At 41.1% G+C, this 16,809-nt stretch overlaps 1 protein-coding gene across 2 annotated transcripts in view; it reads left to right on the top strand.

Annotated features, from left to right (window-relative positions):
• The first annotated feature begins 8,498 nt into the window (after window positions 1–8,498).
• The window catches only part of ATKRS-1 (lysyl-tRNA synthetase 1), a 97,859-nt gene continuing 89,548 nt past the window's right edge, over window positions 8,499–16,809 (top strand). Inside the window, exons 1-3 of one of the 2 annotated variants that reach the window (XM_087402000.1) lie at window positions 8,499–8,557; window positions 8,740–8,952; window positions 10,881–10,956. In XM_087402000.1, coding sequence (XP_087258126.1) covers window positions 8,828–8,952; window positions 10,881–10,956 — 201 coding nt within the window. In that variant the 5' untranslated portion in view covers window positions 8,499–8,557; window positions 8,740–8,827. Of the gene's footprint in view, window positions 8,652–8,739; window positions 8,953–10,880; window positions 10,957–16,809 lie in introns of both variants that reach the window. The other variant, XM_087402008.1, reaches the window with a different exon arrangement.

The raw sequence follows: 16,809 nt of genomic DNA, 5'->3' as shown, positions 1-16,809 counted from the left end.
CTATGATGACTACATCAACCACATCAAGAAAAACAAGCACAATGTTGCATGTCTTCTTGATATACAAGGAAGGATATGATATTGATAAAGTGATTATGGGCCCTGGCACTTCTTGTCTTAGAGCTTACTTAGTCTATACAAAGAAGAAGAAAATTGTTTGATTGTGTCCCACGGTTTAACTAGATTTCCCTTTCTTTTTCTTGAAATGGCCTGGGCCCTACTTGCAAAAGAGATTAAGCCTATAGGAGGGTTTCCTCCTAGCTCTTCACTCCAAACTATTGATTTCCTAGAAGGTAGGCCTCTCCTCTCTATTCTTTCCTTGACCTCTATGGAAGGACCTTCATCCTTCTTGTTAACAACCTTCAGCTATTCATCAAAAGTTGAGGTATTTGTTACTAACTCAATAGAGCCATCCTCTAAATCCGAGTCCTTTTCATGCTTTGTAGAATGGATTCCTTGTTTCTATTACCTCTATCTCCAGTAGGAGAAGTGTTTCCCTTTATTTCCACTCCCTTAGCCTCCCCTCCCCTTGATTGATAGCTCTCTTTCTTCCCATCCCTTGTCTCCCTACTATATTGTATTTTCCAATCAAAGTGTGATGCTCGAGCAATAAGTATTTTGATAGTTGAAAATTTTTAATCAAAGTTTGTGCTACTCCTATGCATAACATTTGGCAACAAGTCTACCTTTGTGCTTATCACTTGAAGACCTTAATTCAATTTTACTCTATGATATGCACTCAATGGGTTTCATCTTTGCTAGAAGATCAGCAAGCTTGATGAGAGCATAACACCCTGGCATGCTGCCATTTAGGTATTTAATCTACTTCTTGGAAAGATGCAGGTTTATTCATAACTTTTGCCATGAAAACAAAATTAGTTATGTAAGTTCAACTTTTTTGTTATTTCATCTCATGGAAAGATCTTTTGAAATTTTGCACCATTTGAACTTTGTGGCATGTTAGTGATGATGACCATGGTGGCTGTCGATCATTTCTTGGATATTTTTCTTGCCTTTGCTTTGTGCATCCTTGAGCATTGTTTGATTGCATTGGCAAGGTGGTTCTTTGCATTGATGGAGTTTATAACAACAAAGCTACTGTGGCCTTGCATTAAATATATTTTGAGAGCATAATCTTCCATTGATGTAGTAGCCTCTACCACCTCTGTCTTTAGCGCTAAGCCCTTGTAGTTGCTGAAGACCTTGACTACATCTTTACTTTGTTGCAACCTATTTCTTTCATAGTCTTTTGTGTGTCATTCAAGTCTTAAAGCCTTTTCTTAAGGTGTCTAAGGTCTTAAAGAAAGCTTCATGTGTGTTGTGAGCTCTCTTGATCTCCATGCCATTCCTTTGCACTATGATGTGTCTAGAACAATGAGCTAAATACTCGAACTATTCCTTGGTAGTAGGTTTGGGAGCTTGGTGATATCCTTCCTAATGAGCATTCCTTCCTAAATGGCATGACTAGCATGCAGTTTAGAGTAGCTACATAGTGCAGAGTGGGTTGTTCATAGATAGAATGGGATTGAGTGCATCAGGAATCGCATTGATTTCAACGTTATTTTTGCAGCATCTATAGGTTTTCTTGTGTAGATTCATGTCAAAGAGTCAGATTTCATAGGCCAACATGGATACCAGAGCACTAAGGGATTCAAGGCTAAGGGCCATACCTTTGCAGGGCTTAAGGTTGTAGAAGTGAAGGGCCTTGAACAATCATCATAGTGCAAATGATGGAATTCTTTGAGATCTATATGGATGTCTGAAATCAAGTTCAGTGTTTTTCGAAGGCAAATGTGACAAAATTAGGTGCTCATGGTGGGTTTGGTAAAAGGAGTGGGCAACCATGGTATTCAAATTATTTTTTGAAAAATCTATGTTAATCGCGAAAAACAACAAAACTTTGGCAAACTATATCTTTCAATTGACAAAATCCAAATTGGCTCATGTGCATATTAAATCAAATACCAAGAAGTGATTCTGATAATTATCATGTTTTTTGTAGCATTTACTAAAGTAGCATGCATCAAAATAACCATTCAATGAAGTTATTGCTAATTTTTTCCTCCAAGTTTATATGAGGGTCACCCATTTTGGGATATCATTTCTCAAGGACAACGATAGTAAGATAGACCGCTTAGGTTCTCCTTTTTCAAGTGGGTCTTTGAAAAAATATATGTTGATCAAGTTAAGAAAGATCTAGTTTCAATTTAGACCTTCTGTCTCTTTGTTAATTAGTCTTTCCCATAAGGAAAAGACTAATTAACAAAGAGACAGAAGGTCTAAATTGCTTATGGAAAATTTAGACCTTCTCTCTCTTTGTTAATTAGTCTTTTCCTTGTGGAAAAAACAAAGAGTTATATATGACATAACTTTTTAATCCTCATACTATAGTACCTCACACTTGAACAAGACTTAAAATGGTTGTATGAAACATCAAACATTGAATAGCCTCCCCAAGATGATTTGGAAATCAAGGAAGAAAAAGATGATACCATGATTGTGGAACTCAAAGTAGAAGTTCGACAATTAAGAGACATTATTACCCTTGTAAATGCAAATCATCAATTGCAAGATGTGCTTGGGATCCCTCTTTCATCCTTGAGATGTGCTTGGGAACCCCTCTTTCATCTTTGAGATGTTTGTTGAGGAGAAAAGGGAGAATCATGCAAATTATGTAGAGTCATGGCTGAATTATTGGAAGAGTCACTTCGACTTTAATAAAGTTAATGACTAAAGGAGACTAGCTACCATGCAGGGGGCGGATTTGAAAGGCAAATCTCTTATTAGGTGGCAAGGTTTGAAAATAAAACCCCTCACATGGATGAAGAGTTCATCCAAGAAGGTCATGAGTTCAACTGTTTTAATAGGTTAACAAGCTTGCAAATGGAATCACAAGGTTTGGATCACTATATCCAACAATTTTGATACCTAAGTGATAAAGTTGCTAGTATGGATCCACTTAAGATTTGCACCATGTTCATAAGAGGTGTTCAATGGGACTGCCAAAATGAAGTCTAAAGAAACAAGATTTTATCATTAGAAGGTGCAATATGGTTTGTAAGCATATATATGATGACACGATTGCAACCATCGGCGGATAGAGAAAAAAATGGAAGCATTAAAAAGAAATGAAAGATTTTCTCTACCTTTAGGAAAGACAAGTTGAACCTACATGTCAAAACACAAATAAGGTTTATGTTTTTGATGTATGTAGCACAGCCACTTTAGTAAAGATTTCCCTATGAAGACTAGTAAGATAGTTCAAATGATGGAAGTCACATGTGACTCAGTGATTTCACTCTCCAAATTTTCCATTCGGAATCTTTCCAATGTTGTGATTATAAACTTAGCCTAGTCTGTTTGCATGATGGATTCCTGGCCTGATCTCTACTCGCACATGTAGTTGCACCATCTAATATGGCTAGATTTGGTATACATTCTGGTCCCTTTGCTTTGTATATGCAAGACCTACTGTGAATCATGTAGATCTCAAGACTTGTCTGCTCTAACAACTAGTGGATTGAAATTTTGTATAGCCTTATGGTCTTTGATATTTGCTCAAGACAATTGTGCAGTCTATTAGTTAGCCTCGATGACTCTAAATGACTTTTCAACCTAGTGTCTATTTCTCTCTTGTGATTAATAAGCACCTTAACAAAAGCAAAATGTCCCATAAACGAGGCGCACGACAACAACACAAAATAAAGGACTCACCTTTCATCATCTTTGCAATCACCTTCTAACAGCACAAAGTCTAAGATCCTGATAGCTCGGAGCTATCGCATGCAACCTCTATCTGCTCAAGGTCTTTGAGATTACAAATAGTTGGAGCTTACAATCTCTTATCTCTTCTCTTATAGGCAATTCAACTGCAATAAAGCTCTCCTTAGCCTATACAAAGCCTTCAAAAAGCCATAACTTTCTCCTTGAAAGCTTACAAAAGCTACATTTGTTTTTCGTCCTCCTCCTCAGCTTTTTCAAATCCTCACATAATGGAAGACTCTCTCTCTACCAAGAAAAAGAAACCAAAAGGCACCACAAAATTTTCTCAAAGCAAACACTATGACTAAGAAAACACAACCACTCATGAATCAAAAGCATCTTCGTTCCATCATGATTCTATGCAAAGATCTCTAGTGCCACTATGACAACTCTTATGCTGAGTCTGCTACTAAACTCATCTTCACTAAACCATAAACTATAAACTAAACTATAGAATGCTTCATCTGGAACTCATTACATAGCCATAGAGCAAAACTAACTCACCCATGACTAACCGAAGAGGTCATAGGGAAGACACATGGCATGACCCAGGGTCAATAGAACTCTACATTCCATACTAGGGAAGCCCCATCCACAAGGGATGTATCAACCTACCTTGTCAAGTACAATTGTGCCTCTAGTAGGAATTATTATCTAGGTTTTGATCAACCTCTTCAACATTGAGGCCCCTGAGACAATATGTGGCCATGGCGCATGGCTATTATTTGTTTATAAGTCCCATTACCTTCTAGACCTCCATGTACACATAACATTTTAGTTAGGAATGATGATTATTCATCTGAACCTCTATTGGGGTTTCCCTTGATGGTGAGTCACTAGTTAGTTGAGGTTAGCTAGGGATGTTACACATGTGGGTAGAGGAAAAGTATGCCACGAGGGTAGATTTGAGAGCAAATAGAGGGCCGCCATACATGGGCAACATGCAAGATGCCATATGGTGTAACAAGAATGGTAGATGTGCTTGATGCACTATTTATAGGCAACATAGGGCCTTGGACAAGGATTGAGGTACTTGTAGTAATCGGCTCCATAAGGGCATAGAGAGGCTGATGGTCATGAATTTTGAAAGAACTTCAAATTAAACAAATCTTATACTCACAAAGTTTTATAAGAATTGTACATGATTTGTATGGTGGACATGCAAACTTTCTCATTTTCAACCATGTATGGTACACTCATGGTACATAACTATCAAAGCATTGTGCACAATATGCTTATACACCGTACCTCTATGTGTTTCATGGTCATAAAAATTTGCAAACAACTTCAAGATTTTAAGGTCCTTAAAATGATAAATTTTCATAAGGATTGGACATCACTTGTATGGTGGCACATGCACATTTTTCCAGCTTCAACCATGCATGGCACATAATTGCCATAACATTGTGCATCAATATGCTTATACCATACCTCTATGTGTTAGTCACATGAAACTATATAAAAACATTGAAACAAGATAGTCCATTACATTGAGTTTCAGAAGTATCAAACATGAATTGTATGGTGGAACATGCCTATAACAAGGGCTATCAGGGCCCAGTTATAGGGCATGCAATGTGTCCTAGTAGAGGTTAGAGTAGGTTGACAAAGCTTGGATCAGGATAGTAAGGATAGGGGACATTTGGCAATTTGCATATAAGTGCAGCAAGAGCTTTCAAAATTGAGAGCAAGGGCGATGGGAGCCTCACTCATGAAGAAGGCCAGAAGGGTAAAAAGTTTGGGGACAAGTGGTTGTAGATTGAGGACGTAAGGTAGAGAAGTCCAATAGAAACATAGTGATCGAGGAAGACACTTTGTGGAAAATTTGGCTCTTCATGTGAGATCCTTTCATGCCTGGTGATTAGATGTTGCTGCCTATTTTGATGCCATATGGGATAGTTTCCCTGCCAAAAACTATGTCACAGAAGAGTTATATGACTTTAAGATCAAGAAAAATTCATTATTGTGCTGCTTAGGAGAAATTATATTACTAGACCTGGATCCCTGCCTCCCTCAAATTGTTTTCAGCTGGTGAAAAGTGAAGCTATTCAAAGCCAAAGCAACCGGGGTTGCATAGCCATCTTGCAAAGTCACATATTGTTGCCGCTTGGTGAATGAATATTATCTTGTGCGATAGATGGGAGAGATGACAGTCACACAAGCTTACGGAATTGAATCATAAGATTGATTTTGCTAGCGGAGCGCTCACATGACAATCGATCAAGGGAAAGACGTGATTCATCATTCTGATGCGGATAATTTCATGGTGTGATTGCACAGATTAGACGAGAAAGTGATGAAATCAGAGGAATTGGAGGAAACTTCGATGAGGTAACAAGCGAATTGGGAAGCACGAAGGATATGCAGTTGGGATGGTGTGTTGAAAAAGCGACAGAGATGGAGGGTGGGAGCTTCATGCTTACACGATCTTTAATCTTCCTCCCTCTATTGTTTTTTGCAGAGCTAGTTTCAATGAGCCACAGGCTAAAGCCTCATCGATTGTTGTTTATGAACAATCCGCTTTTTAGGTGATCTCTGCTATCTTGTTTGAGACACCCATTTGTAATGAGAACTTTGTCTTTTGGCATGAGCCGTGATCTTGTAGAAAATATTTAAAAAAAGAGAAAGTAGATACGTAGAGAAAAACAAGGCCCTTTCCTCCTCTTGTAAATTTCAAGGGGCATGGAACACTTGAATAGTTTGGAGTGCTCCACATGTACATCAAACCATGGAACATAGTGGAGACTCAAGCAAGATTAGTTCATATCAGAATTGGTGATTTTGATTGAGAGACACACATGTTTATGACCTTGCCTTGGAAATGTCGTTTACATTCCAACACACTACATGTAGCAATTTATATATAAAATTTTGATAAAAGCTAAACTAATGATTTGTTGTTTAATAATACCATATTCTAATATTGTTTCCATTTTAGATGTGTTTTTGGCATCTTTCCAGAAATTGAAGCAAACGTACATACTTGGTGTGTACACGAATTTGGATGTTCAACTTGGAATACAAACACGCCCATTGAGATACATATTCGCGATACTCAATCTCGGCACTAATATTCTCGACGATTCTAATCTCGACGCATGAGAAAGGGCCCGTTCCCTCGGATTATAACTCTTTAGGGAAGGAAGTGCGCTGCCTCCTCGCCTACACTATGTGTGGTTATATAAAGTATATTATATATATGTATATATATGTTTTAAATTTCACTTTATTTGTTGAACTTTGCTTTTGCATATTCTAAATTCTTATATGTTTCTGTGTTGAGGTACTCGCAAGAAGGGAATGCTTAAACACACACGACATTTGCTCGGACTTACTATTGCCTGCTTAGTTTATAGAAAGGTATTTTTCTTTCTTGACTTTCAAAACTTACAGAAATCATATTCTTCGGTTTTCTTCGATCTCCTTGAGTCACGTGTAACGAATATGAGCCCCTAGATTGATTTTAGCCCTTATAAATATGAGCCCTTAGATTGATTTTAATTAATGTCAATCATGAAGGTTTTTTTCAAATAGCATAAAAGCTCGTGAGTAAAAGCATGTCTTTGCTTTTCAAATGTCAATTATGAAGGTTTTATTCAAATAGAGTAAAAACTCACGGGTAAAAGCATATCTTTGCTTTTTAAATGCAAATAAGCAAAAGGCATACAATTCTGATATTCTCAGCTTACTTTTTTTATTTTAATTTAAAACATTGTTAATTTAAATTGAGTTATTATAAATTTCATAATTCATCATGTCTTTCCCCTTAGGCGGCCTACTGCATCCTAGTTTTTGTTAGAAGGAAGTTTCAAGAGCATAAGAGGAATGATTGCCAATAATGGTAAGCAAGATTCAAACAAGAAAGCATGAGAGAGAGAGAGAGAGAGAGAGAGAGAGAGAGAGAGAGAGAGAGAGAGAGAGAGTTCTATTCATTAGTCGCCTTCGAATTCATTAAAAGGGCCTTTAACCTAAGTTAATAGCTAAATTGCTCCATCCTCCCTTGCCTCACTCCTGCGTGGCTCCTTCTCTCCCATGCTTCCATCAGTGTTGAGACAAAAATAATTTTCCCAAATCGATACAAAACCCTCTGACTTTGAAATTTAGAGGTTTTTTTCAATTTTTTTCATTGAAATATAACTGAAATGGCCTCAAAATGTACAAATTAAACAAGGTGAAAATTTCACTAGGCGTGCCAAAGGAGATGGGACAACCTCACTCTTAGATTAGGAGAATCTTTTAAATCCCCTCTCAAGTTAGGAGCATTCATGTAAGGCACTTGCATAATCTCCATAGATGGAGAAAGGCTAAGCATGACTCAAACCAGCCCAGAAATTAAAACCAAACTAATTTAACTACTAGAAAAATAAACTAATTTCACTGTTAGGAAACACAACAATTTGAAGCACTAGTTTGGTCATCAATTATTTTGGTTGCAAAATATATTTCTGTTTGTGGCGTATACCCCCCTTAGTTTATATCTATAAATTGCAATGATTACTTTAGAATCTGGTAGGTTGTCTTGGCCTTTGGTATAAGCTATAACAAGCTGGGGTGCACATGCATTACCTGTTTTCCCTCACAAATCTATGATGTTCTAACATGTGGGTTTGTTTGGATGCACTTAGGCATGCCAAAAACCCATCTTTTAATTTAAAATTTGGACTTGAAATCGAAAAAAATGGAGTTAACATTACATTAAACCTAAGGTTGTGTATATATGAATGTGAAGCTTCGATAGTGTTATGTAGGATTGGAGTTTGATCTTGCTGGTCTGGATTCCCTCTCTGCTTTGAAGGTATTCCTTGGAAGGGATTTATAGGTGCAGCATTGCCAGGGTTTTGGGTTTAGTATGCGATTCCGACCAACGACGGACCAATCTTTTGACGACGGTCGATTTTGCAAGCTTGGTGTTCAACATGTTGCACATGACATTGCTATTGATTTTAACGGGATCGCTGGCTTCTGTGTTTTTTGCAGTTTTTATCAAAGCTTTCCTCCCTCCCTTCCCATCAACAAGGTTACTCGTTGTTGTTCAAGTTCTCGCGCACACTTTGGCCTGCCATCAATGGGGGATTCTGCCCGGGCCTCTTCCGACCCTTGTAACGACGATGGCCCTATAGCTCAGCCGACCTCTTTCCCATCGCCCGCTCCTCCGCCTCCTGCTGTCGATGGACCGACCATCAGCAAGAAGTAGGTCTTCATCGCAATGATTGTTCTATTCCCGTAACGTTTTTAGTGTTTTTCTCATTTCTAGCAGGAGAGAGAGCCTTCTAAAACTTAAATAATAATTGAAGTTATGGACATTTATTTTTGGGTCTATGTGAACTAAGTTAAAAGACCGGTTGCAGTGGCTATGGGATTTTCACGTATGTAATATCGAAGAGACGCTGATGTAGGTAGAGATGTCCTGAATGACGCGAGACTACAATGTTGGAATAGCTCATTGATGGGTTCCTGAAAACCCCGACTTCTTCGGATCTTATTTTCTTGGCATTGATACCATGTGAGGAAACCTAAGCATGCACCAGATAAAGCTATGATACCATGTTAAGCTAGCTTGCTACTGCCTAATCTCAATAGCGGAATAGTACCAGGATAATACAACACTCCTATAAAAGATGTGTGCACACAGATCCTGAAGAGAGTGTATAGCCAAGTAAACAACCAAAAGTGACATGTAATATCAGGCTTCAAATACGACAAATTTGGTACCCTTGATGTGTCGGCACTTGCTGCCCCTACAAACAGTCTCCCTGCTGCTGCTTTTTGCTCTCACAATGAGCTTCAGTGGCATTGCTGGTTGTGGAGAATGAAGCCATAGGCCTTCTCTCATAGAGGGTGGAGGCTAGTCTGCCCCTACTCTAAACTGGCTGACCCAGTCTGTGGCCGACCTACTTTGGGCCCACTGACCTGTGTATGAATGGCCGACTTGCTTTAGCTTGTCCAACGAGTTCTAGGTGCGTAAATGGCCCACATGACTGCACATTTAGCCCTTAGCCTGCCCTTTACCAGGGACACCCAGCCCACTTGTCTGGGCATTCTATGCAGCCCATGTGGTGCCTTTATTGGTGCCCACATGGCTGTGCATCATGGACGGCATGGTGCTGCGCATCAGCAGCCAATTTGGCTGCCCTCTCCACTCCTACGTGGCTTCACATCTTGTGCACAATGGCAGCCTTTGGACCCATTCCTAGTGCAGATGTCTTGGCCCCAGGTCCTCATGCGGGTCTCAGAAGTGGGGCATTGACCAACATTCTACTCCCTCAAATCCTGCTCTTGTTGGAATTGAAAATTTCATTTGAGGTATCAATTGCAGCGCTGCTCCCTCTTTCTTCCCACCGAGCTGGCCCTGGGATCACTCCTCACTAACCACCACCTTTGGCACCTTCCTGTTCCTGGTCCAAGCATCCCTCAACATGATGGGTAGTCGGGGCCTTCTTATTCTGCTCCCCACCTTGTGAAGGGGAGCTTCTGTACTTGCATTCTGCTGAACCTCTATGGCCTCTGCTTCTGGCAGAGCACAGCAGCTCGCTGACAGCAAATATGAAGTAGCAAGCCATGTGCCATCGTCAATATCCCCTTCTGAAAATTGACCTTGTGCAAGCTCAAGATTAAGTACAATGTATTGCAAGCATTAAATTATGCAAGTAAGCTCAGAGATGTTGAGACACATTTACAATGTTGAATTAAAAGCTTTTGGGCCCTTAACGGCAAGGCTGCCTTGCTTGTAGGTTTGGATTAATTGTACTCTCATGAAAGTTTTTCTGAAATTTGCTCTTCTTTGTAACAGAAAAATTATTAATTGAAATGTTTTGTTGCCAAACTATGAAGGTAAGCACTCCTTGCTTCAAGGTAACTTATTTTGAGAGTACTTACATTCCGATTTGGTAAAAATTGATTAAAAAACGGTCTTTGACCAATTGAGAGTACTTACATTCCAATTTGGTAAAAGTTGATTAAAAAATGGTCTTTGACCAATTTCTTTTTTTTTTTTTTTGGCACGAGGATTATATATATATATATATATATAAAATATAGTATGTCTTCTTTGTGGCTCTTTTGGACGTTGTAGGCAAGTTAACCTTAGTTTTTTTTTTTTTGGGGTGGTTTTGTTATAGTGCTTTGAAGAAGGCACAGAAACAGCAACAGAAGGAGGAGGAAAAGAGACAGAAAGAGGAGGAGAAGAAAAAGAAGGTAAAGCCAGAATGGACAATCTACAGTAGCACAATGGTGTGTAAATTGCATATACTCTGTTGTACTGTGGATAAAAGAATGAGCGGCAGTTTATTCTCATGAGGCCTTTGTTTTTTAGTCTCCCCATTCTTAATGTTCTAAAGAAGCTTTGTTTCTTAAGTTTTTCTAGTGACATTTTATATAAGATGCTACTCTTGTGTGTATTTAATAGAGAGCGCATCAAGAAAATAATTGGACACATCGACAAGTAGGTTATATGAGTGGGAAACATATTGTATGTCATTGCACAGCTTCCTGCCAAGCTCCCTGCTCCCCCCCGCGCTTCAACCTGCCTCTCGCACCGTTGTCCTTGCTCCCCGCCTGCAGCTAGTAGTGCGTGCTTCCACACTGCTCCAGTCTTGTCTTAGCCTTTGGAAGCCTGCACCTTTGCTTCGCATGGAGCCGCTGCTCCAGCCCGCCCTTGTGTAGCAGCCGTGGGACTTAGGCGCTGCCCCGTGGAGCAGTTTCTGTACCTCCAGGTGGCCGGAGCACAACCCGCAGTCAGATCACAAGCAATTCGAGGCTGCTCCGCGCCCGTTACAAGGGTCTTGGAAGCGCTGGGGTCTTTCTTGAGCTTCCTTGCCTTGCTTAGGCTGGGCTGGAAGCTGCCTTTTGGTTCGAGATTTCTGGAGCAGATGTGGGCTTTTGGTCGGAGTCCACGGATTTTGTAGTGGCAGATGATGGTGTCCCTCGGCTCAGGATGGTCGTAGAGAACCCAAAGTTCTTCTGGTGGTGATTCTCTTAGAGACTCTTGAGGGGGAAACACTCCGACAGAGATTAGACGTTTTTGGGTTATTGGGACAGAGTCTTCGTTGTAGGCAAATGGGCCACCGAGCGAGGGACTGCACTAGAGGTCAGAGTCGAGCTCCCCCCCTCCGTTGGTCAGAGTCAGTAGAGGGAACCCTAGGCGAATAGGACCCAGTAGCCCCACAAGCAGTAGTAGCAAGCAGGAGTCCGAGATGCCGTGGGTGGAGCCCTCCGAAGGAAAGTGGACCAAGGTGGAAAAAAGGAAAAGAAAACTGAGCAAGTGGGCTGCAAAGAGCCCAAGACGGCGGGCCAGTGGGAAGAGAGCGCAAGAAATTATCCACTCTCAGGATCAGTCACTTGCAGGTTGCCCTTCACCTTTGGAGGGTGCACCTGTCGCTCCTCCATCAGGCCCTCAGAGTACATTCAATTACAAACTTGTGGATGTCCCACCGCATTTCAGGCGCAAAAAAGTACCTTTTTGTAGCTCGAGTCATTGAGGGTATACCTCGGTGGCCTGCGGAAGAAGGTGCATTTGCATGTCTTGGGTAACACATAGGTGATCATCCTTCAGGAGATTCCCTTTCCATAGGCTTGGGTGATTGGCCTTCTTGGACGAACTTCACGATCTACTCGAAATTCGGTAGTATTCCTTCCTTCTTGATAGGGCATTTGCCACTCTATTCTGCGTTCCCCTAGTATGCACGGTGTGAAAATGAAGCATGGACAAGAAATTTTCCCATCTCATGTGCTCTTCTAAAAGCTTAGTTTGGGTCAAAAAGTATCTGAGATTTTGATGATCTGTCTTAAATGCTGTAAAATCAGCTCCCAGATTGAATTACAGCCAATAACTCTTTCCCATAAACCAGCATTTCTCTTTCAGCATTGCACGGCTTTTGACTCTCGTTGGCCACAATGTGGTTGTCTTGATGAAGAGAAGCTCTAACACACTCCCCGCATGCATCGCAGTCCACACCAGAGAGTTTATGCAAGCTCGGGACAATAAGAATTGGCTCTATTGTCAACTTTTCCTTGAGAGTGTTGAAGGCTAGCTTTTCCCGCTCTCCCTATCGAAAAACCGCAAACTTCTTGGTCACATCATGAGTTGGTGCAGCTATATCCGCAAAGTGTCTGATGAACCTCGTGTAGTAGGAATGAAGACCTAAAAAGCTGCATACTTCATGCACCGTTTTCAACTCAGGCCATTTTTGGATAGCTTTGATCTTTGTGGGGTCCATCTGTACTCCATCGTTGGAATCACATGGCCAAGATAGTGAATTTTTGTGAGTGTGAGTGGAGAGAGAGCAAGAGAGTGAGCTGAGAGCTTGAAAGCTTGAGAGCTTAGTTGCAATAGAAGAGTGTAAGAGTGTTACAATTGAAGGAGCGAGATAAGGTTTTGTCCTAGTGACAAAACCTTAGTAGTCACTAACCATAGTTAGTGGACTAACTGCGGTTAAGAGAAAAAACCTCTTAAAGAGGGAAAAGTGCCCCTAACTAGCTTATTAAATTACATTGGTCACTGCTGAATTATATCTATAATTCTAACACCCCCCTGCAGTGCCAATGTCATGTACAAGGATGATTAATCACCAAACGGATATAAGTTTAGGGCATTGCGAAATGCCTCAAACTTTTCACGTGGAAGTGCTTTGGTGAAAATATCTGCAACATTGTCATGTGTGGACACAAAGATCATATTGATCTCTCCTGCATGCAACTTCTCTCTGACGTAGTGATAGTGAACCTCAATGTGCTTTGTGCGAGCATGAAACACTGGATTCTTTGCCACTGCAATGGCACTCTGACTATTAGTGAGAACCCTCCAATGATAGATGAAGATCAGCAAATAGACGACACAGCCAGACACATTCAACTGTTGCTGTGAAAGCTGCCCTGTACTCAGCTTCACATGATGAGGTAGCCACTGTAGATTATTTCTTGCTCAGCCAGGAAATGCAAGCTTTACCCAAAAAGAAACAATTGCCACTAGTGGACTGCCTAGTGTCATAATCACCAGCCCAATCTGAATCACTGTAGGCATGCATCTGCAAGTTACCCCCCTGGGAAATAACAAGCCAAAAAACTTTGTGCCTTGCAAATAACGGAAGATGCGCTTAACTGCCTGCCAATGCATAGTTTTTGGGCTGTGCATATACGTGCTCACCTGAGATACTGCAAACTGAATATCAGGTCTAGTGTTGCAAAGATAAATGAGGCATCCAACAGCCTGACTGTAAAATGTGGCATTAACCGATTCTCCTGCATCGTGCATTGTAAGTTTCAGCCCCGGCTCCATGGGAGTGGCTATGGGCTTACAATCATGCATGTTAAATCTGTCCAAGAGTTTCTGCACATACTTGGACTGAGACATAACAGTGCCACGTCTCTCTTGAGAGAACTGGATCCCCAAATAAAAGTGAAGCAGCCCCAAATCTGACATGTCAAAGTTGGTCTGCAAATCAGCTTTGAAATCTGCAATATTATCTTCATTGGACCTTGTGAGCAGTAAGTCATCGACATAAAGAATGATGACTAAAATTTCCCCCCCATCCTTCTTGATGTAGAGGGTGCTCTTAGTAGGACTATTGTGCAGCCCCTTGCTGGTCAAAAAGGCATGAATCTTGGCATACCATGCACGAGGGGCCTGTTTCAGCCCATACAAAGCTTTATTTAGCTTGCATACCTGAAGTGCATTTTTTGAAATTTCAAATCCTGGAGGTTGTTTGACATAAACCTTTTCCAACAAGTCTCCATTTAGGAAGGCTACTTTAATGTCTAACCGATGAACATTCCACTCAAAATGTGCAGCCATTGCAATAACAGATCGGATGGTGGTCATCCGGAATGTAGGAGCAAAAGTCTCCTCATAATCTATGCCCTTTTTGTGAGCATAGCCTTTGGCAACCAGCCTTGCCTTGTATCTGTCAATGGAGCCATCTGGCTTCCGTTTCACCTTGAAAACCCATCGTGTGCCAATGGCATGTTTACCTGGTGGCAAGTCTATGACATCCCAAGTCTGATTTTTCTGAATGGACTGCAATTCATCGTGCATGGCATTCATCCAATGCACATTGTCCTTTGCTTCTTCGAATGTTGCAGGCTCCTCCTCATCGAGAAGAGTACCTGCATATGCTGATTCCATTGAATTAGCACCTTCCATGTGCCTTATTGCACTGCGAGTCGTGCCAGGTAATGGAGCATCAATCTTACTCTCCTTGAGAGTCTGTAACAGCCAGTTTGGGACTATTTTTGCTGCATGTATGTTTGCAATTTCTTGCTGAACCACCTGTTCCACTGCTTGTGGAGGTGGCAAGACATCCTGTGGCTGAACTGGAGCATCAAGAGGTGGTTGTAAATTCTGATTTGCATCGGAAATATCAGCAAGGGAACCCAAGGCAATGGGTAGCAACCCCTCAAAAACATCCTCTGAAGAAGAATGCATATGAAATTCAGCCTGAGTGTGAGCTGAATTTTCTGCAAATATCACATCTCTACTGACAATGATCTTGCGTGTAGCAAGATTGTAGAGACGGTACCCCTTGCTTTCTGCACTGTACCCAACAAATATGCACTTAATTGCCTTATCTGACAACTTATGCCGAAATTCAACTGGCACATGAGCATATGCAAGGCATCCAAAGATGCGGAAATGATCCACTGAAGGCTTTCTCCCATTCCAGACTTCATAGGGAGTTTTTGTTTTCAAAGCCTTAGTGGGAGACCGATTTAAGATGTAGTTGGCACACATTAGACCTTCAAGCCAGAATTTGTGAGGCATGTGTTTGCTTTTCAGCATACATTTGTCCATCTCCATAAGAGTTCTATTCTTCCTCTCAGCTTTGCCATTTTGCTGAGGGGTTAGCCTCACTGTGAGCTGATGCACAATACCCTTGTCTTTCAGAAAAGCATCAAAACCTGCAGACAAGTATTCCCCACCTCTATTTGTGCGCAATGTCTGTATCTTGAGTCCAGATTCATTTTCAACCATGGCTGAAAAGTGTTTAAACACCATGAACACTTCTAATTTGCGCTTTAGCCCAAAGACCCAAGTGAAATTGGAGTAATCATCAATAAAAGTAACAAAGTAGAGATTACCACCCAATGATGGAGTCCTCATGGGACCACATACATCACTTTGTATAAGCTGTAATTTTCAGACAGCTTTAACTGAACCATCCTTTTTGAAGGGGAATCTGTGCATTTTGCCTAAAATGCACCCTTCATAGGCATGTGGAGGAGGTATCTCAAGAGGTGGCAATGCATCAACCATAGAGTGCTTCTGAAGTGTCATCAAGCTGTTGTAATGCATGTGGCCATATCTGGCATGCCATAACTCTACATTCTGCATGGCAGTAGTAGGAGTAGAAACTGCAAGAGCATGGGCTGCTCTTTTCTCAAAAAGATCAAGCTGAAAAAGCCCACGCAGCAGAGTACCAGATAATCTCAAGGCATAATCATTTTCTCTGTCTCGGACAGCACATTTGTCATCCTCAAAGATGACCTGAAATCCAGCTCTGTTAAAAGTGGACACTGAAAGGAGATTCTTGGTGATACCAGGCACATACAAGACATCTGAAAGTCTGAAAACTGAGCCATCAATGGTGGTAAGCTTAACTTCTCCTGTACCACGTACTAAATATGACGAGTTGTTGGCACAAGTGACTTTCTTACCAACGGGAGGTGGATGCAAGGAAGTGAAGAGACTCTTCCTAGATGTGATATTCTTGGAGGCACCGCTGTCAAAATACCAAGTATTCACTGTTTCATTGACACTGAAAGTTGATGCATCCGTGGAGGGATCATAACTGCAAGTCAAAAAGGCATAGGTATCATCATTATAAGTGGCTGCACTATCCTGAGCATCTGGAGCAGCCAGCCTAGAATCTGAAATGCAAGATAAAAAGGCATAAACCTGTCCAACAAAGTTGGCTGCAGCATCCCCACTGTCAGATGCATGAGGAGCTGAATCTGAAACAGCCATACCGGAGCTGTTTTTCTTCTCTTTTGCAAGCCTTTTCCTGCATTCTGCAATGTGATGCCCTGGCTTTTTGCAGTAATGACAAAAACCCT

Source organism: Dipteris shenzhenensis, chromosome 3, assembly GCF_047967505.1.
Source record: "Dipteris shenzhenensis isolate YYH24624 ecotype China chromosome 3, Dip_SZ_1.0, whole genome shotgun sequence".
In the NCBI taxonomy this organism is placed as follows: domain Eukaryota; kingdom Viridiplantae; phylum Streptophyta; class Polypodiopsida; order Gleicheniales; family Dipteridaceae; genus Dipteris; species Dipteris shenzhenensis.
Note: the sequence above shows the minus strand (reverse complement) of the source record. Positions and strands in the feature narration are given on the sequence as shown.